Raw genomic sequence first — 27548 nt, 5'->3', positions numbered from 1 at the left:
GTGTCTTCTGATTAGAGCATTTAATCCATTTGCATTTAAAGTCATTGACAGATATGCATTTATTACCATTTCATTAGTTATGTTTTTTATCTTTTCTTCCTTTTTAAAGAAGATCCTTTAACACTTCTTGTAACACTGGTTTGGTGATGGTGAACTCCTTTAGCTTTTTTTTACTATCCTTTGATTCTCAATGGTAGCTTTGCTGGGGAGAGTAATCTTGGTTGTAAGTTCTTGCTACTCATTACTTTGAATATTTTGTGCCAATCCCTCCTGTCCTGCAAAGTTTCTGTTGAGAAATCAGCTTCCCTCTTGCTGCTTTTAAGATTCTCTCTTTGTCTTTAGCTTCTGACATTTGCGTTATGATGTGTCTTGGTGTGGGCCTCTTTGGGCTCCTCTTGTTTGGGACTCTCTGTGCTTCCTGAACTTGAACTTCTGTTTCCTTCACCAGGTTAGGGAAGTTTGCCATCATTATGTTTAAAAACAGATTTTCAATTCCTTGCTCTCTCTCTTCTCTTTCCAGCACCACCATGATACCAAGTTGGTGCCCTGGAAGTCGTCCCAGAGGCTCCTGAGAATGTCCTCATCGTTTTGGATTCTTTTTTCTTTTTGCTGCTGATTGGGTGTTTTCCACTTACCTTCCAAACAACTGATGTGACCCTCTGCGTCATCTCCTCTACTGTTGATCTGCTTTAACGTATTCTTCATTCCTGACTGGCTCTTTTTTGTGTGTTCTATCTTCATTTTTATGTTTCTTGTCTCTGTTGACGTTCTCATTAAGTCCCTCTACTCTTCCCCTAAGCTCATTGAGCTTCCTTAGAAGCAGTGGTTTGGGCTCTGCACCTGGTGGATGGCTTGTCTCCATTTCGTTTAGTTCTTTTTCTGGAGTTTTGTTCCGTCTTTTCGTTTGGGACGTGTTTCCTTGTCTCCTCGTTTTAGCCAACTCGTGTGCACATTCCTATCTGTTACCTAGAGCTGTTGCCTCTCTGGTTTTGGTGAAGTGGCCTTATGGAGAAGGTGTCCCGTAGGGCCCAGGGGCACAGCCACCAGCCGGCAGAGCAGAGCGCTGCAGGTGCCCCCGCCCCGTGTGAGTTGCGTGCACTCTCCTGTCGGAGCTGAGCCTTCACTGTAGTTGGCACAGGCCAGTCATTGGCAAGGATTAACCAAGACTCCAGCAGAGGATCCGCTGTGAGGGGCCGACCCCACAAAGCAGGACTGACTGCGGCCGGGCTCTGGTGCCCGGTGAGTCTTCGCCTTGGGTTGCCGTTTGTGGAGGTGGTTGGGTGGTGTTCAGCACAGCTGGAAGCCGTCCGCTGGGTCCGCTGGCTCTGGGGCCTCCCGGAAGATTCAGGCCCAGCTCAGCCGCCACCTGTGCCCTCCCTGTGCCCACCCGGCATGTGCAGACGGCAGCTGCTTATGCTGGGCTTGGAGGTGCCCAGGAAAGGTCAAGCTGCAGACGGAGGCCCTCTGCCACGAGCGCCGGGCGCAGGGCCACCTAGCAGGATGCACAAAGCACACCGAGGCCGGTGGTGCTGGCTTGGGGTTGGTGAACCTTTGGGAGATTTTAGGAAAGTCCACAGCATGAGCCAAGACAGGCCACTGGCAAGGAAAAGCCACTGGAAATGGCTCTGGTGGGCCCACAAGTTGGGTGGAGCCGGTTCTCCAGTATCATGGAGGGCGAAGTAAGCAGGGGAAACATGACCAGCATTAGCCAGGTGGATGGAGACGCAGATATGGATCTGCCTGCCAGCTCTCCAGCTCTGTGTGTGTGTGTGTGTGTGTGTGTGTGTTGGGGGGGGAGGGATAGGGGGGGCTCAGCAAAAATAAAATGGCCTCAACCAGGACTTCTTTGGGGGAAAGCTGCCCCTGCAACCCTTGCTGAACACCTCAGCTCCCCCCGCAGGGCCCTGCACCTTTCAAGCTGCTGCCCAGCACTGGCGCTCAGAGGGAGGGAGTCCGAGGAAGTCCGCGTGCGGGCCCTTTAAGAACACCTGGGTCTGCAGCTGCCCTCCCTCTAACTCAGCCACACTCCCCGCAGTTTTCACAGCCAGAAGTTATGAGTTTATTCATTTATTCTCAGTCACCGCCCTCAGCCCCATAACCATGCCCCCTCCCACTCCCCCTCTCACCCCCGCCACCCAGAGCTGTCCACCTGCTCCCTGCCTGTGGGTCTGTCTCTATCTCGCTTGATGGTTCATTTTGTTCACTAGGTTCCATATAAACCTCATCACCAAAACAAACAAACTGACAAACAACCTTGGGGATTTTAAAGTAGAGGTTTTTGGCATCAAATATGCCGTATTAAAATGTATATGTGTTGCCCTAACCGGTTTGGCTCAGTGGATAGAGCGTCGGCCTGCAGACTGAAGGGTCCCAGGTTCGATTCCGGTCAAGGGCATGTACCTGGGTTGCGGGCACATCCCCAGTGCGGGGTGTGCAGGAGGCGGCTGGTCGATGTTTCTCTCTCATCGATGTTTCTGACTCTCTATCCCTCTCTGTAAAAAATCAATATATATATTTTTTAAAAATGTCTGTGCCCAGAATACCTATCCTGCCAGAGGCGGGATTCTCAGGCTCCTTAAACGCGCTCCACCCTCTGGAGCCCTCACCATTCCACGGAGAAGTCCGGCTCGCAGCGCGGAAGGGAGGGCCGCCGGCCTCTGCTGACCCGGCTTCCCTGTTTCATTGAACCAGCGGTTCTCAACCTGTGGGTCGCGACCCCTTTGGGGGTCAAACGATCCTTTCACAGGGGTCACCGAAGACCATCGGAAAACACATATATAATTACATATTGTTTTTGTGATTAATCACTATGCTTTAATTATGTTCAATTTGTAACAATGAAAATACATCCTGCATATCAGATATTTACACGACGATTCATAACAGTAGCAAAATCACAGTGATGAAGGAGCCACGAAAATAATGTTATGGCTGGGGGTCCCCACAGCCTGAGGAGCTGTATGAAAGGGTCGCGGCGTCGGGAAGGCTGAGAACCGCTGCCTGATACGGTCATTTCCAGCCACCATGCTGCACACCTGGGACTAACGGAATCACACCGACTGTAACTGTCATCGGAAAATAAAGGTGTTTTTTAAGGAAATTAGGAGGATGTCTCTTTCTGGGCTGAGCGGCCTGGAGTGGGGCTCCCTCCGGGTGGGCCCAGCCTCGCCGTGTCCCCGCCCTCCTACCAGTCTCAGCGGCTGCTGCTTCGTATCCTTAGCCCAGGACTTCTGCTGGGCCATCGCAGGCGGCGCTGAAGAAAGGCTGCTCTGTAGCTTAGTGGCAATCGTGAGGTGATTGTGGGAGGGTGTGAGGACCGCCTTGACCTACCTCACCATCTTGACAGAAGCCCTGATTTGTTGATTTGGTCTGGTCACCGTATTCAAGGAAATCGCTGTTGGAGAGCTTGGAACATGCCTGAATCTGCCACTAGAAAATACAGCCTACGGATGTGAAGGCTCCTGAATGCAGCAGGACTTCCGACAGCAATATGGCGGACTATGAAACTCTGCCCACACGGACGCCTTCTCTGCTCTGCGCCATCCTAGACGCAGCCCTGCTCCTCGAGGAAATCTGCACGTACAGAGAAATGCACGCTTCCCTGCGGTGCTGAGCGAAAACGCTGCCTGCCAGCATCTATCCCAGTGGTTCTCAACCTTCCTCATGCCGCGACCCTCTAATACAGTTCCTCATGTTGTGGTGACCCCCAATTTCATTGTTACAGATTGAACATAATGAAAGCATAGTGATGAATCACAAAAACAATATGGAATTATATATGTGTTTTCCGATGGTCTTCGGCGACCCCTGTGAAAGGGTTGTTCGACCCCCAAAGGGGTCGCGACCCACAGGTTGAGAACCGCTGATCTAGCCTTTCTGTTTGCAAGAAGTAAGATTCAAATTTCAGACCATATCTCTCTTTCTCTTACAGCAACCTCCGTAAATCCTTCGTAGACATCCTAGGGTAGAACTCTTTCCCATTCTCAGACCTTTCCATCCAATCACTCAGAGATTAGTGTGTCCATTCATTCACCAAACAGGAACCGATGACCGCTATGTACCAAGGTCCTGGGGTAGGAGCAACACGTTCAATCCTTCATTCGCTCTGGATGGAAAGATGGCCGTGTTCGGTGATACAGGGGTTTTGTTGTTTTGAAAAGTCCTTCATTACTATTGAGCTATTATTTTTAGAGAGCACCGGCTGGTCCCGCGCTCCACTTAACTCACAGAGCGGGTGGGAGCGGCTTAATCACACAGAGAGACAGGAGACTGACAGGGGCCTTCCCAGTGTGCTCCTGACCCCACCCCAGCGCCCCCCCCCCCCCCCCCGCCATCCTTCTAATGTCGCCCCGGTCCCAGGTCTCTGCCAGTTCACGAGCCAGCGGAGACCGACCCACCATGAGGACCCCCCTCACACACACGGCGCCAGGGCTGCGCACGGGGACCACTCAGAGCAGTGGTTCTCAACCTTCTGGCCCTTTAAATACAGTTCCTCATGCTGTGACCCAACCATAAAATTATTTCCGTTGCTTCTTCATAACTGTAATGTTGCTACTATTATGAATCGTAATGTAAATATCTGATATGCAGGATGGTCTGAGGCGACCCCTGTGAAAGGGTCGTTCGACCGCCAAAGGGGTCACGACCCACAGGTTGAGAACCGCTGGCTCAGAGGGAATTTGAGATTGGACTTCAGGCCCCTCTGGCCTCTCCAGCTGCTGCTGTTCAAGAAATCTAACGCTCAAATCGAGATGCGATCGGCCTGCCCCCCTCCCTGCGCCCCTGCCTGTCACAGAGAGAGCGGAGCAGCTACCCCGCACACCTCCGCGTCCTGGGACTGTTTCCCTGTAGGACACCTTTGGAACTAAGTCTCCCCGATATACTGTTGTCCCCCCCTTTTTTTTTTATTAAATTGGTTGGGGCGACATCGGTCAACATGAACATACAGGTTTCAGGTGTGGGTATCTATGTTACAGATCTGTGTATTGCACTGGGCACCCACCACCCAGAGTCACATCCTCTCCTGTCCCCTCCTATGAGGACCCCTCCTCCCCCACCCCCTCCCTCTGGCGACCACCACTCTGCGGTTTGCGCCCACGAGTTTCCGTTTTACATCCCACGTCTGAGTGAGAGCAGACGGTGCTGAGCTTTGCCTGACGGACTATCTCCCTCAGCATCATGCTCTCAGGTCCATCCATGTGGTTGCAAATGGCGCCATTTCTCCTGGCGGAGGAGCGTGTCGCTCATTTTTCAGTGGGACGGCTGGGTGACCCGAGGGCACAGCGTATGAGGCTCTCGGACCCTGCTCCCCTCTGGGGTCGCGCTGGCCTGTTACGCTTCTGGGAACAAGGTGGCCATGGAGGCACACAGGAGGCTCACCCACCTCCCGAGGAGGAGGGACTGGGTTTGCTGCAAAGACCACGAGCCCGGGTCAGGGAGGAACTCTGACGCACGCGCGAGGCTTCCCTGACATCCAGGCGTTCTCAATGTCAGGCCAGACGCGGTGTGGCGTCCGTCCACCTTCTGAAGCGCGAGCCAGCGCCCACCACGCAGGCTGGCGCCCGCCCAGGGCCAGACCACAAACAGGGATGCACCTTGGGCAGCGGACATCCTGGGCGCAGCAGCCGTGGGGTTCCAGCGCCCACCACTTCCCACGTGGAACCCGGCGGAGAAAAACAAGCCGAGGTCACGTGGCCGGGCTGTCATCCCCGCAGCTGGCCCTGTGTAAACATCCCGATGCAGAGGAAACTGACTCATCCCGGCAGGAAAAGTCGCTTTCCTGGCCAGCGGATGCCCGGCGCTGGCCCTGGGAGGCCCGGGTAGGAAGCGAGCAGAACACCAGCCTGTGACCGGACAACCGAAGCCAGCGGCCCCACACTCATCCACGCCGCACGCCCGCGGACAGGCAGCGGGAAGGCGAGCGTGAGCTACAAAGAGACTATTGAAAGCCAACCACGTCTACAGACAGGGCTAAGTCAAGGAGACTTAGGTGTGAGGCATCTGACTACAGACAGAATTAGAAACGTCACCATTATGGGCACAGGCGCACCCCCTTGGAGAGACCAATGTGTGGGGCCCTGCCGGCCGCCCCACAGCACCTGCCGGTCCAGGTGAGGGGAGAACCGTCCCCCGTGATGTACTGGACGGACGCTGCTTTAACAAGTAACATTCCCACTGACACGGAGGAGGACGGAGACACGCGGGCCCTGCCATCAGGACAGCCAAGGACCGCCACGGAGGAAATGGGTTTGCAGGGATTCCTTCTCCCTGTTTCTCAGAGGGAAGCACAGATCGGCTGAAATTACCCAGCAGCCTCGGGAGCACAGAGACGGGCAGGAGGAGGCCTGGGTTTCCCACGGCGGCCACGCCTGCGCTCCCGCCCACCCACGCGCTCCTCTGCGTGGGGTTTCCTCTTTCACCGTCAGAAAGTGGAACGGGAATCGCAGCCGGGAGTCACTGTCACCGACAGAACAAGGTGGAAGGAACGGTGGGCGTGCTGGTTCTGAGCCTGGGCACACTGTATGCGACTCAGAGCTTGGACACGCCTTGTCACCTACATACAAGATGTGAGAAGCCAAAGCCGGTGCGTGGAGAGCCCCGGAGGGACCATGCCGCCCCCCACACACACACAACCCCACCAACCTCGGCCGAGCGCCCGGGCAGCGGTGCCCGCGGGTGAGCTGGAGCAGCTGGGCCCCGGACCAACCCCTGGAAGCAGGAGACCCAGCCCCTCGGCCCCAGGCTCCCGGCACGTCACGGTCATGGTTCTTCCAAGCCGCCTCTCGCGGTGGCTCGCTGCCGGCCCCCACCAGGCACCCTCCCTGTAACACTTCACGACAGCAACTCGGGGTCGGCGGCCGCACACGTACGAGGCGGAAATGCCACAGGAGCGGTTGTTCTGAAACGTGTCTTGCTCCAGCTGTGTATAAATAAGAGCATTTCCCCGTTTTGCTACGTCTTTGTCCATCTTGTTATTAAAAGTTCTGGGTGTATTAGAAGGACCATAAACCTCACCACAGCAAACCTAGACAAGGAGCCACTGCAAACCTTGAAAGTTTAATAAAAATATTCTAATTCCTGGAAAGCGTTTACAAATGTTTCCCTTTAATTTCCATGGAGATAGAAGAGCGTCCTCCGCTCCTCACAGCGGAGTCTCCGCTCCCCCGTCAGCTCCTGTGGTCAAGGCCGCGCCCGCCTCAGTGATGCCCACGTGTTCATGAGGCGGGACATCACCCGCGGGAGAAACGCCTAAGTTCGCGTGGGCACCGCAGGGCAGAGGCGACCGGCGGCCGCTGGTGGCACAGCCACGTGAACCCTCTGAAGCAGCCGTGGTGTGACAGGCGCGTCTACACGCCTGTTTCTATTTCGAAAGCACCCGTCCATGCCCAGTCAGCAAGTCTGAGCCCTGGCAGCTGGGCCATGCGTGGTCTCCCATCGTAGCCAGTCCCGACTTCATGGGGCTTCTCCGATGTGCGCAGGGGCACCTTAGAGATTGGTAAGCGCTGGGGGTCCCCGCAGGTTCCAGAAATGGACATACCCAGGAGAGCAGGTCACCGGACCGGGACGTGGGTGGCACAGGTGATCCCTGGTGTGACGACCAAAGAGGACGAGAAGCCACTGAAGAGAAGCCTGCCCTTCCACGCTCCCCCCCCACGGACACGGAACCCCTACCGTCGAGGAGACGTGACAGCAGCTGATCAATGCTGCTTCTTGGGCCTTCACCCCCACAGCGACGAGCCCCCCACACGAACACCTGGGCCCACACTGCGGGGATTCCACGGCTCTCGCGCTGCGCACAGCCCCTGGCAGGGTCCTCCTCGGAGCACAGCAGGCTTCTCTCGGGAAAGTTCCCGAGGAAGGGCTCCCGAGGAAGGGCTCCTGAGTTATGGTGGGGCAGTGGGAATGGGAAATGCCCAGGTGAGATGGAGGGGCAGGGGCAGGGGGCACAGCCTCCGGAGCGTGGCGAGCCCCCAGGAGGTAAGGGCGCCATTTCGCCAAGCAGCCACCTGCGCCAGCCGCACTCAGTCACGCGTAGGGTGTGACCAGGACCCCGCCCACCTGATGAGTCACTGGTGGAGCAGCACCAGGTGGACGTGGAGTCCACGTCCCTGTCGGAGGCCCCAGGACCCCGCGTGCTCTTAGGCTCCTGTGTTTGCCGATGCTGGAAGGCCCCGGGGAGGAAGGGCGGTGAGCGAGGAGGGTGTGCGGCTGCACCGGGAGGCACCGGCATGCACCCAACGAGGAGGCGTGTGGGGAGCTCTGGGCTGAGGCCCACTGCCTGGCGGTGTGGGTCCCGAGCCGGCAATGGCAGCCCCAGTGCCTAGGCGATCGGTCACCCCCAAAGCAGGTGCTCGGCACCCCTCTCCTTCCATCGGCCTCCGAGTCCCAGGCACAGGGAGCCGACTTTACGAAGCTTTCACGGGCGGGGTCGTTCCCGGGGACACAGGCAGCGTGGGGGCCGGCTGGGTGCACAGAGGGTCCCCGGGGCCTCTCCCCATCCCACGCCTGCGGGCCTGCACTTGGCGTCCCTGCTCTGATGAAGACACGCGTCCGTCTTCCCTCTGGGAGCTCTGACTCCCAAGCAGCGCAGCACGCAGCCCCGCCCGGACTCCCAGCAGCTTCTCCCGGGAGGCAGCGTGCGGTTTGCTAAGTAACTGAAGGGGACGGCTGCCACCAGGGAAAGGTCTGTCCGTGTGGGAGTGGAAGAGGCTAGATGTGGGAGCGAGCACTCGGAAGTACACGTGATACCGGAAGAGAGAAGCGTCACTAGCCACGCAAATGACACACAATCCAAGTGTCCCATCAGCTAACGGCGTGAGGGACCGCCCCCGCCGCCCGCAACACCACCCGCCCGTTCCGATGCGAGGCGGGGCATCGCCCCGGGGTTACGGGAAGGCTGCTCCCAGGGAGCCAATCCAGACAGGAACCCCAACTTCCCAACTCGCTTCCCAACTTCCAAGTGAACACGAACCCCAGCATCTGGCGGGGCCCACCGACCACGGCAGCCACGGGCTTGGATGCAGAGCAGGAGAAAGGCAACCCCCTCCGAACCGCTCAGCTCTGGGGTCCTCACAGATGAGGAAGAATTAAAAACGTACGCCAGGCCCAGCTGGTGTGGCTCCGTGGACAGAGCGCGGGCGGAAGGGCCCCAGGTTCCATTTTGGTCACGGGCACGTGCCTGGGTTGCAGACTCAGTAATCCCTGGCCCTGGTCGGGGTGCGTGGGGGCGCCACCCAGTCCATGTGTCTCTCTCACATCAATGTGTCTCTCTCTCTGTCTCTCCCCTCCCTTCCACTCTCTCTAAAAGTCAATGGAGCCCTAACTGGTTTGGCTCAGTGGATAGAGCGTCGGCCTGCGGACTAAAGGGTCCTGAGTTCTATTCCGGTCAAGGGCATGTACCTTGCTTGCCGGCACGTCCCCAGTAGGGAGTGTGCAGGAGGCAGCTGATCAATGTTTCTCTCTCATCGATGTTTCTAACTCTATCCCTCTCCCTTCCTCTTCCTAAAAAATCAATAAAATATATTTTAAAAAATAAAATAATAAATAAATTTTAAAAAATCAATGGAAAAATAGTCTCGACTGAGGATTAACAAAACAAACAAACAAACAAAAAATGTACATCTACTTTGGGCTGCTGTTAATTTAGGGTTTTGGGTTACATATTATCTCATTGCACAACTTAGGAATTTATCTAATGTCGCCTTTCAATCTCAGACCTGTAAACCTATAGATCAAATCTACTTTTTGGGGCCCAAACTCCCACTTGATATGAATGCTTTCTTCATTGTACAGTGAAGGGAGGAGATGCCTCAAGTGGCCAATCATTCGACAGAGAGATATTTGGTTAACGAAGCAAAAAGGTTTAAGCTTAAACTCAGTGCATTTTCGCCAGGTCAATACGGGAGTCGGTTGCGAGGGACCCGCTGAAGGTTTTGATCTCTCAATCTCCTCATTTTACAGCGGAGAGACGCCGGCCTGCCCCCGGGCACCGGCCGCGGATTAACTCATTAGCCATTGTCAATCACCGCGAAAATATAAATTTTAAGACGCAATAAGACTTTTCATTAAACTATTAATAGCCGTGCTAGTAACGTCTCCCTTCACTGGAGAAAATTTACATTTGATAAGCACCAAAGGCTCAGAGCATAAGAAGAATAAAACTTAAATGAAATTAAGTCTGAAGACATTTCATGACATTTTAACAAAAGGATTAAAGGCAAAGGATGCTACTATCGCGTGGAGTCAGCTGGAGACGGCTCAGCGCACTGCCGAGGAGGTAAGAGGCTCCGGGGGCGTCTGCGCGGTGAGCGATCTGGAGCGTGTGCTCCGCCACCGCGTCCCCTGCCCGACAGCTGTTCCCACGTCCCCCCACGCGATTCTCTGAGAGCCACTCACAGGACACCCTCGTGTGGAAAGGGATGTTTTTCCGGGTTAGTAACCACCTTCCCGGGGACTCAGTTCTGTGCGCACCTGCAGCACCTGTACACGCACTGCCTGCCTCAACTCGCCACCACTCTGTGTGCAACTTCCTGCGACAAACACACGCTACTGCTTACGAAAGCATTGTGTCAATGAGATCCAGTATCAAAATCCTTTAAAAATATATTTTTATCGATTTCAGAGAGGAAGGGAGAGGGAGAACCATTGGTCACCGCCTCCTGCACGCCCCTCACTGGGGATGGATCCCACAACCCGGGCCTGTGCCCTGACCGGGAATCGAACCGTGACCTCTGGACTCCTGGGTCGACGCTCAACCGCTGAGCCACGCCCGGGTGGGCTCAGAATTTTAACGCAAAGTGTTTTGATCCACCTGCAATTCCCTACCTGGATGCCCACCTAGCCCTCCCATCCCACACCCACCCCCTTCCCATTCAGCTCCAAATGACCTCCCTGCGTGGAGGTCAGCCGGGCTCTTCCACGGCCTCTGCCGCCGGCTCCCGCACACACTGACCGCTCCCGTCTGCGAAGGTTCATGGGACACGTCGTTCACATCAGCCCTGCTGGCCTGTAAGGACACACGGCCTCGCTCAGCGGGGCTTTCCGGGCGCACGTGCTTTATCCCCTGGTGCAGCGAGACCCTCTGCCAGGGATCACGGCTGGTGTTTCTCTGCCCTCACAATGCAGAGCAGAGGAGGAGGCGACAGCGAACCCGCACTGGCGTGTCCACGTTAACACGCTGCGTTAATGCCTGGTGCCCGCCCGGCAAGAACAGGCAGCTGTCTTCACAGCCACCCAGTGCATGAATGCATTTGTTTCGGGCTCCATTCCCCTCAAAACCAAAGCACCGATCTCCCACGTTCAAGCAAACTCATTCAGACCAGAGTATTTTCCTGACCACCGGCCACCTGAATCTCTTACTGCTCAGCCAACGGCAGGATGCTATGCTTGCCCACTACAAGCACGGTAGAGTCTTTTTAATTGCACCAAAACGAAAATTAGTATTTTATCATTTTCGAGTTAATCCATACAACCAGGGAGAACTTTTTGAAAATATGCTCAAAGATGCGTGGGAAACTCTCAGTATATAAATAAGCCACTAGTTTAACATTTTTCCATCTCCACTGCGCAACTCCCACACTGACACACGCCAGAGCGCAGGCCAAAAGCTACGTCGGGGCCTTCATTGTCCAGATTCCGCCCAGAACGAAGCTAGAATAAAATGTGACACAGAAACAGGGCCTCTCTTCTTCATCCTCAAAATCGTGTCCTCTGTCCTAGTGGCCGGTCGTCAACCTTCCGGACCTCGCGGACCACCAGCTGGCAAGCGCCGCTCTATTCTCTGTGAATCTAAACACCAAGGTCCCCCTACCTCGCTGAGAAGCAAACTTAATCACACGAACACTGACATCCCCCACTCGCCCCGTTCCTCCCAGCATCCATCACACATGACTCCCCTTTGAAATTTAAAAGGGGGAGAAATGAAGACTGAACGGCCAGGGACTAACTCACACTCACCCTTTCACCGCTCTCAATTCTAGAAGGCGTTCACGCCAGGAATCTGGCTCGTGTGAGTTATTCTTGAAGGGATCACTACCACTTTCTGTAACACCAACACGAATCACGATGCTTACGATGAGCGTGCGCCATGTGCCAACACCTTCCTCGGCCTCTCCTCTCCCATTTCCTCGCCAACGCTCTGAAGCAGGCACAGCACTGCCTTTTCATCGAGGTCCCTCCTTTACCGATAAGGACGAGTGAGATTAAGATCGTCAGCAACCTGCCCCGGCCACACCACTGGCTTGGGGAGCAATGAGGTTTGCGCCGTGGCTGGCCGGTCGCCAGGGCCCACACCTCCTCCGTTCCACCGACGTCTCCGGCAGCCCCATTAGGCACACGCCTCCTTGACTCATATCAACATTTGCAGGTTTTGTTAATGCGTCTCCCCTTTCAGAGATTGGTAAGAATTAATTACTGCGGGACGATCACATTGATTTCTTAAGCTAATGGAATTTTTAATGAAAATCACGCTCCGGGAGGGGACGGGAGCGTGCGCGTCGGAAACTCAGCCCCACGCACGGCCTGTGAGGGCGCCGAGGGCCCAGGTTCCGCGGCGCGAGGAGGAGCGGAATCGGCGTGGTCACTTCTGGTTGGGGGTGGGAGGTGTGGGGGGCACAACCAGTACTTCCTGCGCAGTGAGATTTCCACGGATGGGCCTCAGCACGTCTTTAAAACACGCGCCGCGCCTCTAACCCGAGGAGAGCGCGCTCACACGCCTCTGCTGGGTTTCAATGAGGCGCCCGCCGAGCCCCGTGCCAACCCTCCCCGGACGGAAGGAGCGCAGCAGCCTCGATGCTGCTCCAGGCCTGCTTCTCAGGGGTCAGTTCCACCTGCGGGAACAGCCCCGACCCCCCGGGGCCCTGAACCCAAGGCCCAGGTTCCAGGCGTCACCAACAGGGAGGGGATTCTTCATTATCAGAATGGGGGGGGGGGCTGGATCAGACGCTGTAACAAAAGTGGGGACACGTCTGGGAAGAACCTTGGGGAGCTGGCAAAGGGAACACTAAACCCCACTCCAGGAGCCAGGGGGACGGTGTGGCCCGGCGCCCGCCTGCGGTACTGGCCGACATATGCAGCCGCTCTTTCCAGAGACAATTCCAGCCACGAAGCCTCACGCGGGTCACGGGAGCGGAAGTGGACTCGCCTTCCCACCCACACCCGCCTCTGTCGTCCGCGGAGTGGGTGGTGGCCGCCCCGTGCGCCTGAGGCATCCCAGGTGTGGGACAGCCCTGGGTCCCCCGGGCTCCTGTGCCCGCAAGGAGCGACTCGCTACCTCCGGTGACGCTGCCTCCTGCACACGCTTCGCACTGGGCTGGCACCGCACCGGTTTCGCCTTCGTCTTCTCTTAAGGTGCAATCGCAAGCGCTGCCTCTGGAACTCCCTCCCCGCTAACTTCCCCTCCAAGACCAACATTCCTAAGCTTCTAACCTCAATATTCAAATAAAATCGTCCTTGAAGACCCAGCACATGAACAATCCCCGCTGGGCGGTCCTCGCCACAGGGCACCTCCCGGCCCTCACGCCTCCCTGATGTGGGGGGGGGTCCCCAGAGTCCTCTGAGAAGGGGGGGGGGGCCTAGGGAATGAAACTGAAGCCTCAGCATGGCCCCAGGGCACGACCCTCGCCTCCCTCCCATCCATTGCGTTAACCAGCCTTCAAGCCTGCCCCATGAGCCCGTCTCCCGGGATTCAGCGTTCCTGTAATTCCCCCTCATGTCCTCCCAGCTGACCCGCGGGGCCCAGAACGGGCAGAAGTAATGGCGTGCCCCTTCCAGGGTGAGGTCACGAAGCACATTGCGGCGTTTCTCTCTACCCCCCCCCCACCCCCCGCCCCCCAAAGGACTGAGCTGTGGGAAGCCAGGGCCCTGTCCTGAGCTCCTCGCAGACAGGCCGTGGGGGGCCCACTGTCGCAGCCAGCGGCAGAGGGACTGAGCGTGGACGTGGACCCGCCAGCCCCCGCAGAGGGCAGCATCCCTGCCAACCGGGATTGCTTTCCCCTGAGACCCCAAACAGCATCGCCCAGGCCAGCGGCTCCCAGTTTCTGGCCCGAAGACATTTGAAGATGATGCACAAACACTGTTTTAAGCAGAAAGTGCTGGAGTGACGATTGCCCAGCAGCAGGTGAGGAATCCAGTCTTCCTCCCTGACTCCCTCCCTTCCCTCGTCCTCCAGCGAGAGCTGCCCCAGCGGTGCTGCCACCTCTCCCCCCTCTTCTCTCTCCTCTGCCTGCAGGTGCCTCCCCGCTGCCCCACCTGCGCCCAGGGTGCCGGCCCTGAAGCCCCCGGCTGGGCTCGCTGACCCCCTGTCAGGAGACCCGGGCCCTGGGTTTGCCGTGTTCATTAAACAAACACGGGATCTTGAGAAATGCCATGGAGCTGGACTGTCTGTGACGCACAGAGGTGTGTGGGCAGCAGATGTGTGAGCGGCCGTTCCTCCCACCGTCTCTGAGGCCCCGAGCGTAGCCCGGGAGCCGGCGCGCCTTCCCCGGAGCCGGACCTGCAGGTCGGGTCAGCGGGTGGCACTGGTACCAGCAGCCTGTCTGTCCCCTGCTCACTGCTCCCGGGAAGAGAGCTCCCGTCAGCTGCTGGGCAACAACGTAAGTCACACCTGAGTGGCCGCTGCGAAAGCTCAGGCCAAGCCCGGTCTGCGCTTCCACTAGGACGGGCCCGGGAGCTGCAGGGCAGGCGGGGCTCGGAGGGGAGCCGGGGAGCCATGGGAAGGGGGGTAAACTGAGGAAGGGGGCTGGGCCCAGCTGGGCCGCTGCACCCAGGCCATCACGCGGCCAAACGACAGAGCAGGAGCAACAACGTCCCAAGAGGCGGCAGCTGGCTCTCGGGCCGAAGGAGCGACCTGGGAAAGGGCTGGGGTTGGAAGAGGGGCCCTGCCTCCCGGGCAGAGAGGGGCCTGGAGGGAACGAGAGGGCGATACCGGCCCACAGCCCGAGGCTCGGCCCCGACAGCAGAGGGGTGAATGCGAGGGGCGCCCACCACACACAGGGCTCCTCGGAGAGCAACGCAGACACGAGCTCCCAGGCAGCGCTACGTCCCTGCTTCTAAGTGCACGGTAACAGGTAATATTTAACATAAAACATTACGCCAGATCCATGCGGCCCAGACACTGCTTCCTGATAACCAGCATCCAACGCCCGTGGAAAGCAAATACTCTGCCTGGAAAAGTCACAAGATAAATAAGAAACAGTAAGCGAATGACAGGCCTGACAGACTTCTTTAACAACAATTATAAGAGCACTTTCAACAACCTGTCAACCTCATCACGTCACTGTGGTTGGGGAGAATGCTTATGAAACCGTAAGAGTTAAGCTGAAAGGCAGTCTGAGAAAACAAAAATATACGCTTTAAATAACTTGTAAATTAAATGGGAAGTTTTTGTGCTATAACAACAAAAATGCATCCTGGTGTCTGAATGTGTGCTAGTGGCTTTTTCCTAAAAGAACAGTTCTTCTGAATCATTTTCACAGCAGCAACCTTTTTGTAGAAAGTCTACTTTGCGAGAATGACGGAGACAGGTAAACTGGCGGCCGCTCTGGCTTTTACTGTTGCGTCTGTAACCCGCTCCCAGCTCCCAGGCGATCGGAACGTCTCCCCTGGGTCCACAGCCGCCCACATCCGAAAACCAAGGGTCCGGAATCAGGGAAATGGGCACAACCCCAAGACGCCGCCTGACACAGACCAGCCTGCTCCACGCAGACCAAGGCACACAAATGGACGTTTCCCAAGGCTCACAGGGATTTTTCTTGGGAAACTGTTCAATGTACGTGACTAGTGTATGCATCCTAACGTTAACTACACATGTAAAGGTTGGGTTCAAGGACACGAATCACCCCAATAACCCTCGTCTATGTTTATTGAGTCACCAGGGGAGCTAATACTTCCCGCTCTGTGGGTAGGTCAAGTCCAAAACTTAAGATTTGTTAAGAAGGGGAAATTAAATTGAGGTGGCATTGACTATAACCCTAGCATGGTCTACAGTGTCCATGGGGCAAATACATCACACGCGTAAAAAGTACCAGGTACATACCTTGTTCTTGTTGCTGTTAAACAAAGTTAGAGGAAGCTAAAAGCCATCGATGAGTAGGATCTTGCCGCGCACAGGCATCTGCGGTGCCTCCGGTGCTATGGGTCGGACTCACCATCCGGGTTCCGCACCTTTGGCCGCTGACGGCTCTGACGCTGACATTTTCTTGGTTTGAAGCATGACTATGAGTCTACCTTCTACCAGCTCATCATTTGCTCACAAATACCCCGTAGAATTCCATGATAATGATAGCGAACCACTGTTTCTCTTTCCTTTTGCTTCACACACTTCCTTCTGCTCCACATCTACCGTTGAGCACTTTCAACGTGCGTTCAAAGCGTCCCACCCTCATCTGCTTCCACTCACCCTACGGTCCACCCAGGAGACCGTCCCGAAGCTGAGAGGCTCCGGGTGGCAGGCGGAGGGCAAGGCGCTCAGAGCGTGAGGCCCAATCACCTGCCGATCAATGGCCCCGAAGGTGAGCTGAGAGGAAAGACTGGCGAGTCCCTCCCGGTCCTTGAAGGTAAAGGAGCTAAGCCTGCGGCCCGGGGTGGGGGGTCCTGCCGGCCTTCCCTGGTCGTAGGTCGGGGTGACATCGCTGCCATCCCCCAAGACAAGATCCCCAGCCAGGGAATTCGCGCAGAAAGGACGGCCGGCAGCCCTAGCAACTCGCTGCCCTATAGGGAGTAGGTACCTCCCAGCCACAACTGTCCCAAGTGGAGTCATGTAAAAACACAGGTAATTCAGTGCAGTCACACGAAAAAGTGAAACTCCAGCACCTCAGGATGTAACTGGTGAATTCAGGCCTGAGAACAGCTGCACGCAGAGCCCTCGTGCGCCCGCAGCTGGATCCGAAGAGCGGACGCCGCCCTGCCCCTGCCATCGACACAGACGGTGGCTACAGAGGGTGCGGGCTGCCTGGCCTCTCGCTCCTCCTCCTCGGAGGGGAGGCCCCGCTGTTTCCGCATCCCACACACAGCCCTTCACTCATTCCTGACGCGCACACTTCTCCCAGGGACACGCCCACAGCGTTCGCACCCTCCGTGCCCCTCGAGGACACGGGACGTTCCTGGAGACATTCTCCCGTGTGTGTTCCTGACGCTCTCTTTACCATTTTTGGCAAATAAAGCGGAACCACAAGATGAGATGGTCATATGCTCAGTATTAACTACACCAGCAAGGCAAAGCCACTCATCGGGAACAACGGTGGCTCCAGGACACACCGAGGTGACATTTCTTACGCACAAATAGTGCCGACTTCCGTTCTGAACTCTATGCATTTCAAATCGTTATTTCCACCCTGGCCGGTGGCTCAGCTGGTTGGAGTGTCGTCCCTGCACCCAAAGGCTGCAGGTTCAATTCCCAGCCAGGCCACACACTAGGTCGTGGGTCAGATTCCTGGTCGGGGCGTGTGCGGGAGGCAACCGATGGATGTTTCTCTCTCACATCCGTGTCTCTCTCCCCCCACCCTTCCTCTCTCTTCCAAAAAAAAAAGAAAAATCAATGAAAACATATCCCCAGGTGAGGATTAAGAAAGGAAAAAATGCTAATTTCAAAAACCTCGAATTAATCAAGGATAATCTGTGTATTTATACACACAGGGTAGTACAGTCTCCGCTTGGGTTTTACATATAAAAAGTAGAGTGACCGCACCCATTTATTTTGTATTTCTAGGAAATTCCCTCCTTCAGAACTTTCAGTCCATGATCAGTAACCAAGTTTTAAATCAGGCCTAACTTCAAAACGCACATAAACACAGAGAGAAACATTCCTTCAAATTACCCCTTCACCTCTCCAAGGATTTCACTTTAATAAATTAATCCGTGGAATAACTCAGGATTCAAGGTGGGAAAATGTAGCTCAGAGATGCGATCCCTTCATAAATCCCACCCCCCATGCCCCAAAGCATCCGGAAAGCACTGAGGAAATAATGACCCTAAACATGGTTATTTTATATCCATATTTTGGCAGGAAATTTTACAAATAAACGTGCGAGAAGAGAATGGCAGGCGAGGTACCAATATCAAAAACGCTGTCGCAGCAAAACCCGCGTGGAAACCCCAACGCGTTTACCCAGGTGGCAGCTCCGGGGGCCTCCTCGCACACAGGAGGCACCCTCTGCAGCGCCAGGGCCTGAGCCAGCCCTGGGGCAGGTGTCCTCTGACCAGGCAGGGAGAACTTAGGGTGCTGCCAGGCTCGGAAAACGACACACACACACCCCCCACACCCAGACACAGCCCCCCCCCCACACACACACAGCCCCCCCACACACACACAGCACCCCACAGACACACACAGACACACACACACACACAGCCCCCCCACAGACACACACAGACACACACACATACACAGCCCCACAGACACACAGCCCCCCCACAGACACACACAGCCTCCCCACAGACACACACACACAGCCCGCGAGGACAGGGACTCACTGAGCTGTCTTGCACATGGGGAGGTGAGTGGGGAGGTGAGTGGCGAGGGGCAGTCGGAACGCGGTCTCTGAAATACAGGGACGTGTCCCACATAGAGAAGGTACGCTGAGCTGAGCTGAGCTGAGCGTTTAGCCACCGTCAGACCAGATGCTAAGCTGAGTGCTTAGCCACCGTCAGAACCAGAACCGACACCCGCCAGAAACAGCCACCCAGAAACAAGGCAGACCCTCCCGAGGGGGGGACATAACTCGCTCCTGGGCCTGGGCGCCCAGGGTCTCCCGCCGCTGCCCACACCTGCCAACACCTGGAACAGTGCATCCGCCACGCCCAGCGGAGCCCGGGGGGCACCCCCTTCAGGTTGGCTAAGCGACTCCCACACCATCCCCGCATCGCGATAAGCGATGTACAAAGTTTCTGCAAGGAAACTGCAAGATGCGTACAGTCAAACCGGACGCAGGGACTGGCAGGAGGCCCCTCCCTCCTCCATCCTGCGCTTCTCGCCACTGCGCAGGGGAGGGCGAGCGGACAGGAAAATTACCTGAAACCTGGGCTCGCAGCCGCCGGTGACAATGACGAACATCGTCAAGAAGCGCAAGGCCCTGGCCAGGTATCTCAGTGGTTAGAGCCGAGAGCACATACGCCAAGGCTGTGGGTTCGATCCCTGGTCAGGGCACATGCACCGATCAACCGATGAATGCGCGGATAACAGGACAAGTCAGTGTCTCTCCCTCCCTTCCTCTCTCTGTAAAATCAGTAAATTAAGAGAGAGAGAAAGAAGTCCACTAACAGATGTTCTCTCTGGCTCTGCGACAGCTCTTTCTCCAGCTCTCACAGCCATGAGGACAAACTGTCAAAATAAACGCATCCAGGCCAGGACTTCAAAGCGACGTGAATTCATTTTAAAAAACTTGTTTGTTTCTTCTTAAATTCATTTACCAATTTCTACTTTTGCGAATGTTGTATCATCCACGTATCTATAGATAGATATGATGAAGATACGTACTGAAATTTTCTATCAAAAAGCTTGAAACTGGTCTGAAAACGAAGAAGTAGGTGGAGAAGGGGCTGGGGTGGAAACGGCGAGACGGGGGCCGCACCTGGGGCTGGAGGAATGGAGAACGGAGCAGGCGGAAGACCAAGGAAATACTTTAAGTAGGAAACCGGAAATCGATCCAAGTGGAGGGAAATAGAAAAAAAAAACATACGGTGCCTTAAGCCTAGTTAATATAGAAATAGATAATTAATATATAAAGGTTAAAAACTATGAATAGTGAATTAACATAGAAACAAATATATAAAGATGCAAATAAAGTTATAATGTCATAATAAGCCTAACTGATACAAACTAAACAGTTAAAATAGCATTTATTCCGAGTAATTTATTTCAAATAATCATTTAAAAGGGGAAAAATAAAAATTTTAAAAGCCGTTCCAACAGGCGCCTGTGAAGACGCCGCTTCGTTCCGTGGGACACTCGGTCAGTCCCCTTGCCCCCCGCCCCCCGCCCCCCCCCCCCCCCCCCCCCCCCCCCCCCCCCGTCAACAGAAGCAGCTCCTATGGAAGCAGATTTGCAGGTAGAACCAACCAGTCTTATTTGGAAAGAAATAAAAGTCTTTCCCTTTTAAAAAAAAAGTCTTTGGCCAAAAACAATCCCAGTGCCTAACCGTCTTCAGTTCACAGCATCTGTGTGAGGTCCCGGCAAGTCTCACATGTTTTAAAATCGAATTAAATGAACACGTACTACTTCATACCGATGTACAGCGTCCGCCCATCATTCCGTTCATTTTCCTCAAAAACGGGAATCTGTGCAGTGATGATATCTGGAAGGAGCCACAACTCCGGCCGGGCATGAGCAGGGTGCTGGTCAGTCACGGGGAAGGCAGCCCAGGATCCGTGGCTCCCAGGCGGGGTCCAACCCGCTTCCGTGAGCACAACCAAGGCCCCGTACCTGCGCCCCGAGCACCGGCTGTGAAATCTGTGTGGGGAAGTGTGATGAGGCCCCTCTGGCTCCCAGCCCTCCCGCCCCGAGGGAACTGGCACGAAATGACGGGCTGCGGATTAGGAAAATGAGAGGCTCCCTGTGCTTTTCCTTCTCTGAGCATCGATTTTGATCATCTGTCTTCTGCATCACAGTCCCAACAGCACCGGAGCGTCGATTTCTCCCTGTCCCAGACGCCAGGAGAGCGAGCGAGTGAGGAGGGGAGACAGGGGCTTCCATCCACGGCCGCATGAAAGGGTGGGATGTGGTTTTGGGTTCCCCTCCCTCCCCCCCTTCCTTCCAGCAGGGACGGACATGACTGACGGGACTGTAAACAGGAGGAACGCTGCACCGGAGACAAAGAAAGATCGACTTCGTGAGCGCCCGCCCTCCCGTCCTCAGGGCCGCCCGCCCTTCCCGGGGTCAAGATGCTCATCCAGGGCACAGCCCACATCCCGGAGCGCCCGTCGGCGGGGACGCCCGGAGCTGTGGGTAACGCTTCAGGCCTCTGCGTTTCCTGCCGAACCTGTCTGTGGGGCTGGCCCAGGCCACTGATTGGACCCGGGGCCCACGCAATCCACGGGTGCCTTTCACCCTGGGTCCACCGTGGACACCCTGCTCCCACCCTGGACCCCCTGCTCCCACTGTGGACCCCCTGCTCCCACTGTAGACCCCCTGCTCCCGGCTTTATCTCCGTTCCCTGAGGCCTGAGTGAGTGTGGGCTCACTCGGCGAGACTTCTGATGCAGAGTGAATCCGTTTTCCTCTGGGTAGGCTGTCCCAGGAAGGGCCTTGCCCTTGGGGATGAAAGTGGCCAAAGGAGCCGTTCCCCACTCACTAAGAAACCCTCGGGGAAAGGCCGGGGGGATCGCAGGCAGGGGGGCCACCAGCCCTCTGACAGCAGCACCCCCTGAGCAGCTCCCACACGCGTCAGGCCTGGAGCCCTCCGCTGGCTGCTCCCCTGCAAACAACACGTTTTAAGATTCTTCCCTCGTTCTACTCTAGAGCGAGCCCCCAGGACTCCACTCAGCATCTCCTCTGTCTCCACGGACACAGTTCACCCAACAGTCTTCAGGCTCAGGTCTGGCTGAGGAGGGCAAACAGGTCCGTCAAGACTTTAAGAGCCATGGAAGGGGAAGGGAAGCCACGGGAGCCAGGAGCAAACGCTGAGAGCGCAGCAAGCGACTATACCATAGGGAGAAAACACAGAGAAATGTGGACAAAGTCATGAGGAGTCCTGAAGAAAGAACAGGAAGCAGGGAAATCAGCAAAGGTGCACACGTGGCAGACGAAGTGAGAAGACAAACAGGATGGAGAACAGTAACGAGAGGAAGAGCAGAACTAAGAGGGGAAGAAACCAACCAGAAGTGCCCTCCTTTGCTAAACTAGCACTTCTCCCACCAGAAGAAGAAAGAAAAAGGGGAAAAAGAAGAAAGAAGGAGGAGGAAGAGATGAGGAAGAAGAGGAGAAGGAGGAGGAGGAGATGAGGGAGAGGAGGAGGAGAAGGAAGAAGGAGAAGAACCACCAAGAGCAGAGTTAACTCGAGCAGCAGGAAACAATAATGGGAAGGTCGGCCTCCTGATTTCCATTAAAGGCTGTAGCCAAAGAAGGAGGTGAAAGTCTCTTTTTAATGAAAATGCTCCCAGAGTCTTTAATCTTCCCCAGATTAGACCCTTAGACAATTTAAGTTTCAACTTTAACACCTTCAACGAATGTGATGGTACCTGGTCTGTGTCTCCCCCTTTGCTCTCTCCCTGCCCCTCCGCCTCTGCTTCTCCCGTCACCTGCCTCCCTCGGCAAGAAACCGGCCTGGACAGGACCGAGGCCCATCGGGTCCAAGGCTCCTGAAACGTCCATCAAGCTACCAGCAAGCCTCTGCTCTCCCACCCCCGCTCCACGGAGCGACCAGGCCCCCTGCTCTCGGGAAGCTTGGCATCAGCATAAACCAAGGACGGTAGCAGAGTTTGTCTGTTGTTGTGTGAAGAGACACGATATTTAACCCGCACGTAGTATCTTCCCCATACCGGGTGCTGAGAGCCCGCGTGGCCTGCCCGGATACTGAAGTTGTGCAGTACAGGCAGAAACTGTAGGAATAAGGCGTCCTGCTGCTGTTCTATTCCACAGAGCTGAGCATAAGGGCAACCCCCTGGCAGAGACTCAACAACCAGTGAGCACAAGTAGAGCTTGAAGTTTGTTTTCTTAGTGACTTGAATGTGAAAGTTCCCCTTTCCCCTGAGAGATAAGCACCCTTACCTCAGGCATGACTCCTTGCAGCAGGGTACACAGGGCCCTGTCAGCCAAGTCCTCAGGCCTTTCCCCGAATGTGGGTGTGGATTCTACACCGGAAGCTTCCTTTAAAGCGCCAGCTACTCCAGCGAAAATAGAACCATACTAATTGCCTGCACTTGGGATTCTCCGGAAATCACGCATTCTCGGGAAAATGCATTAAATGAGGTCAGATATATAGGAGCTAGAAAACGTAAGGAAATCCACAAACAAGACCTATACACACCCAACAGAAGGCTAAAACCAAAGAGACCGACAACACGAATGTTAGCAAGAGGCACAACTCGAACGCTCAGACGCCGGCAGGTGTAACAGGTTCCGGAGTTTTCATCCAGTTACAACCGACAGTGAACGCTAACATTCCCCACCCGACACCACAGCCCAGCACTTCCATTCCTCTCGAGAGAAAGAAAACACAGGTCTGTCCACAAGAAGGTCTACAGAGGAAGGGTCTCCACAGCTTCATCCACAATAACCCGGCCTTTAAAATAACCAAAACGTTTAACAGAAGAATCAAGAAGAAGTTACGACACAGTCATACGATGGACAACTCCGCAACTGAAAAAACAAACATGCACACAGTATGAATGCATCCTGCAGACATTGTGCCGGACAAAAGCCGCCACCAACCAAAAAGAGGAATCTGTGTGATTCCCCTGACAGGAAGTCCTAGGACACGCACGACCAATCAGAACACTGAGACCAGCTCCTTCTGCGGGAGCCTCACTCGTTGGAAAGGGCTGAGAGGGAAATTTCTAGGACAGTGGTTCTCAACCTTCCTAATGCCACGACCCTTTAATACAGTTCCTCATGTTGTGGGGACCCCCAACCATAAAATTATTTTCGTGGCTACTTCATCACTGTAATGTTGCTACTGTGATGAATCGTCATGTAAATATCTGATATGCAGGATGTATTTTCATTGTTACAGATTGAACATAATGAAAGCATAGTGATGGATCACAAAAACAATATGTAATTATATATGTGTTTTCCGATGGTCTTAGGCAACCCCTGTGAAAGGGTCGTTTGACCCCCAAAGGGGTTGTGACCCACAGGTTGGCGACCCACAGGTTGAGAACCACTGTTCTAGGAGGAAGAAACGGCCTTAGGAAGGTGGGTAACATGAGCGCATGTGTTTTGTCAAAATCCCTCCTTCTGCACATTTACCATTTACAGATGACCCTGCATGTGAATGTTACACTGAAATCACAGCAGTGATAACTATAAGGAACCACTGACCGCTACTCAGTTCGTCTGCTCACTGTGATGACGCGAGCAAGCAATTCTTTACTGACGAGTATTCTAGACTGAAGAGACGAGTGAACACGAGGGATGAGGGGAGCTGGGTTTCTCGCTGCTGGAGAGGGCGTAACAGACATGAAAAGGAAGGACGGGGACACACCGGGGCTGTTGGGTTAAATCAGAAGAAGCAACGAGAACAGCATTTCCAGTAGAGAGAAGAATGCACTGATGAGTATGAATATGCATATGTGTCACTTAGGAACTATAGGGTGTATTCTGTTAAGTATGCACATGCATTTCCTAATTCTGCCTGCTGCAGGGTCTAGAGTGGATGTACTTCTAGCGGTGAGCAGATGTCCACATCTTGGTTTCAAAACACCACTGCCCCCGTAAAGGAAGCAGGGCTCTTGGAATAAAGGCTGGTGGCAAGGCTGGGACACGAACAGGCACTAAGTCCTCAAATGATGACGGAGACACAGTAAAAGGGCTCGGAATCCAGTCTGAAGGGACTCCTATTGGCTAAATCTGGGGCAACCTGGGCACCAAAAAGTGACAGCAATGAATTATGACCCAGTGAGTAAGATAAAAACTCAGAAGACCATGGTGATATGAGTAGACGAATGAAATAATAAGGAAGGGTAGTGGCCCTGACCGGTTTGGCTCAGTGGATAGAGCATCAGCCTGCAGACTGAAGGGTCCCAGGTTCGATTCCGGTCAAGGGCATGTACCTTGGTTGCGGGCACATCCCCAGTAGGGGGTGTGCAGGAGGCGGCTGATGGATGTTTCTCTCTCATCGATGTTCCTAACTCTCTATCCCTCTCCCTTCCTCTCTGTAAAAAATCAATAAAATATATTTTTTAAAAAAGAAAAAGAAAGAAAGGGTAGTGTAGCAAGAGGCCACCCAGTAGATACAAACTCTACAGAGTGAAAGTGGATGTTTTGTGAGGATGGCTGTCGTGTCGGAGCATCTTCCCACACTTCACTGGTGACTCTCGAAGGGATCAGAGTAACTTACAGCCGAGGGGTCGGTGGGTGGCACCTCAGACCGGTGCTCGGCACTAACAGCATCAACGGGGACAAACCAGCTCCCGGGCTTGTCGGCCCGAAGCGCTGCGCAGGCCCAGCATGCTCGGGGGTTCCTGCCGGGACGGATACGCCCCCCGTGCAATCGAGGGAAACGTCACACCGGCCCAAACACAGCTGGGCCCTCCACGGTGCTCGTCGAGAAAGACGGAGGCTGGGAGGGCATCCAGGCGGGAGGAATCGCAAGAGACACGCCAGCAGTGCTGTGCACGGTCCTTGTCATGGGTGAGGAAAGTACAGGGCATCCCAGGGCGCACAGCTGGGAGCCCAGTGATGTCGCCTCCCTCCAGGTTCCACCCCTGGAAGTAGTCATTGTTCAGAGGGTGCATGCCTTGTGGGGTGGGGGGGGGGACACCCTGCACGTCACTCTAAGGACGTGGCTGTAACAACTGCTGAGATGTGAGCACCACATGTGGGGCAGAGGGTAGTATTCCCCGGTGCGTGTTTTCCATCCTGGTTTCGGGGAGCGAACTGCGGTGAACTAGGGGTGCACTGGTTCTTAGGGCAGACACAGGGCGCAATTAGAAGGGTCTGATGGCTGCAACCTCCTCTCAAGTGACCAAGAGAAAGAGAGTGATGACAGGGCGAGACAGTGGATGACAGAGCCAATGGGGTAGGCCGTAAACTATTGGAAGTCGGGTAAACGGCAGTGTGGGTAATTGTAGGCATTAGTTTTGCAAATCTCTATAAACTTGGAATTGTATCAAAATAAGTTACCAAAAACCACACACACACAAAAATATGTCCGTGGCCAATGTTTACATTCGCTCCATCAATTCTCACACCTGGGTTCCAAAACGCTAATGGGTTTTCTGAAAGACAGCAGGTTCTGGGGCCGAATGAACGGACTCCCTGTAGCCCCTCCTCGAGGAGCCGCAGTGGCTGTAATCGAGCTCCCAGTCCACTGTACTCAGGCCAACATCTCCACAAGGACTGGTGACGGTGGGACGCTGGCTAAAATGGAACACCTATGAAACGCTCACAGAAATACCAACGCTCTGCGGAGAACAGCGGGGGAGCCGCCGCGCCTCGTACCCACACTTCCTCCACGCAGGTCGCTGCAGATCCATTTGTGCCAGGAAAACGAAATGAGGAGAGAAGAGACCTACACACACACACCACACACACACACACACACACACACACACACACACACACGAGCAGTGTGAGCTGCACACGTAGGAGGAAAATGACAGGAATCTAAAAAACATCTAAACCCCCCACTTGGTCTCAGACGGCAGCTCCCGCAGGTTGTACGTGCCGAGAGAGTAGACATTCAGTGAACTGCATTTTGTTTTCTCCAGTCGTTCACCTGAACACGTCACACTCCTTGTCCCTCTGTCTGATTCTTCCGTGAACCACAGAGCAGAACAGCTTCCGCGCCTTAGTGAGCACCTACTGTGCGCCACAGGCGGGGGTGCCGTGATAAAGAAGACCGACGCAGCCCCTGCCACCGTGAGCTCCCTGTCTCCGGAGGGAGGTGCCGTCCAAGATGCGCCTGGCCACAGGCACACAAAGGCGCGCCAGGCAGAGGGTCAGGGAGGGCAGAGGAGGGGCAGGGAGGGCAGAGGAGGGGCAGGGAGCTCTGGGGAGACAGCATGCCAGCTGGAATAACAAGCGAAGGCTCAGTGCCTTTGGAACAAACTATTCAGGAGGTATTTTCAAACGTCATGTTAGCCACCCATGTCAGCTCCTAGATGGCTCACTGTCGAGTGTTTAAAAATGGAAACGAAGCCCCGGCCGGCGTGGCTCAGTGGTTGAGCATCGACCTGTGAACCAGGAGGTCACGGTTCAATCCCGGTCAGGACACATGCCCGGGTTGCGGGCTCCATCCCCGGTGGGGGGCATGCAGGAGGCAGCCGATTGATGATTCTCTCTCATCGTTGATGTCTCTCTCTCCCTCTCCCTTCCTCTCTGAAATCAATAAAAATGTATTTTTTAAAAATGGAAACTAAAATATACCCATCAGCTACGGACTCCCAGGTACAGCTCGAAACCGAAGGACTGGGACCCTGAGTTTGCTGTACCCCAGCCTCTCACCATTCTCTGCCAGGCAGGTGCTCAGGGGGAGGAGTGAGGTCACGGGGAGAGGGGAGGAGAGAGGCACAGGCCGCCCGCAGAAGGGGGCGGGCGGGCGGGCAGGCGGGCGCGGGGCGTACCTGCCAGCTGGCACTGGTTGATCTTGTGCTCAGTGATGTCGCTCAGCGACTCGAACACCTGCAGGCAGCTGTCGCAGCTGTGCACCGCCTCGTCCTCCAGCTCCTCCGCGTCCTCCGGCCGCTTCTTGCCGTCTAGCGCCTCTCCATCCTCGGGCTTGTCCTCCAGCTTACAGTTGGGGTCTGCGAGGAAACCGAGACGTGAGCACAGGGCGACAGACAGTCACATGTCATCTTCTCGCGACCCAGGACAGAAGCACGATGGGGGTTGGGGGGGTGCGGCGGGCCTGGACTGCAGATCCTACGACAGGAGAATCCAAAGCGAGTCTCCCC

General features: G+C 55.2%; 1 protein-coding gene across 4 annotated transcripts in view; it reads right to left on the bottom strand.

Annotated features, from left to right (window-relative positions):
• The window catches only part of ZNF521 (zinc finger protein 521), a 280749-nt gene that overhangs the window by 219448 nt on the left and 33753 nt on the right, over positions 1-27548 (bottom strand). For all 4 annotated transcript variants that reach the window (XM_070421263.1, XM_070421259.1, XM_070421261.1 and 1 more), the window contains one exon: positions 27219-27398. Coding sequence is in view for 3 of the 4 variants with exons in the window: in XM_070421259.1 (XP_070277360.1) it covers positions 27219-27398 (180 nt within the window). In the remaining variant the exon portion in view is untranslated. The remainder of the gene's footprint in view (positions 1-27218; positions 27399-27548) is intronic.

The sequence above is a fragment of the Myotis yumanensis genome, unplaced genomic scaffold, assembly GCF_028538775.1.
Source record: "Myotis yumanensis isolate MYYU_CA2020_CCGP unplaced genomic scaffold, mMyoYum1.0.hap1 SCAF_7, whole genome shotgun sequence".
Taxonomy (NCBI): domain Eukaryota; kingdom Metazoa; phylum Chordata; class Mammalia; order Chiroptera; family Vespertilionidae; genus Myotis; species Myotis yumanensis.
The sequence above is the reverse complement of the archived record's forward strand: the minus strand, read 5'-3'. Positions and strand labels throughout refer to the sequence as shown.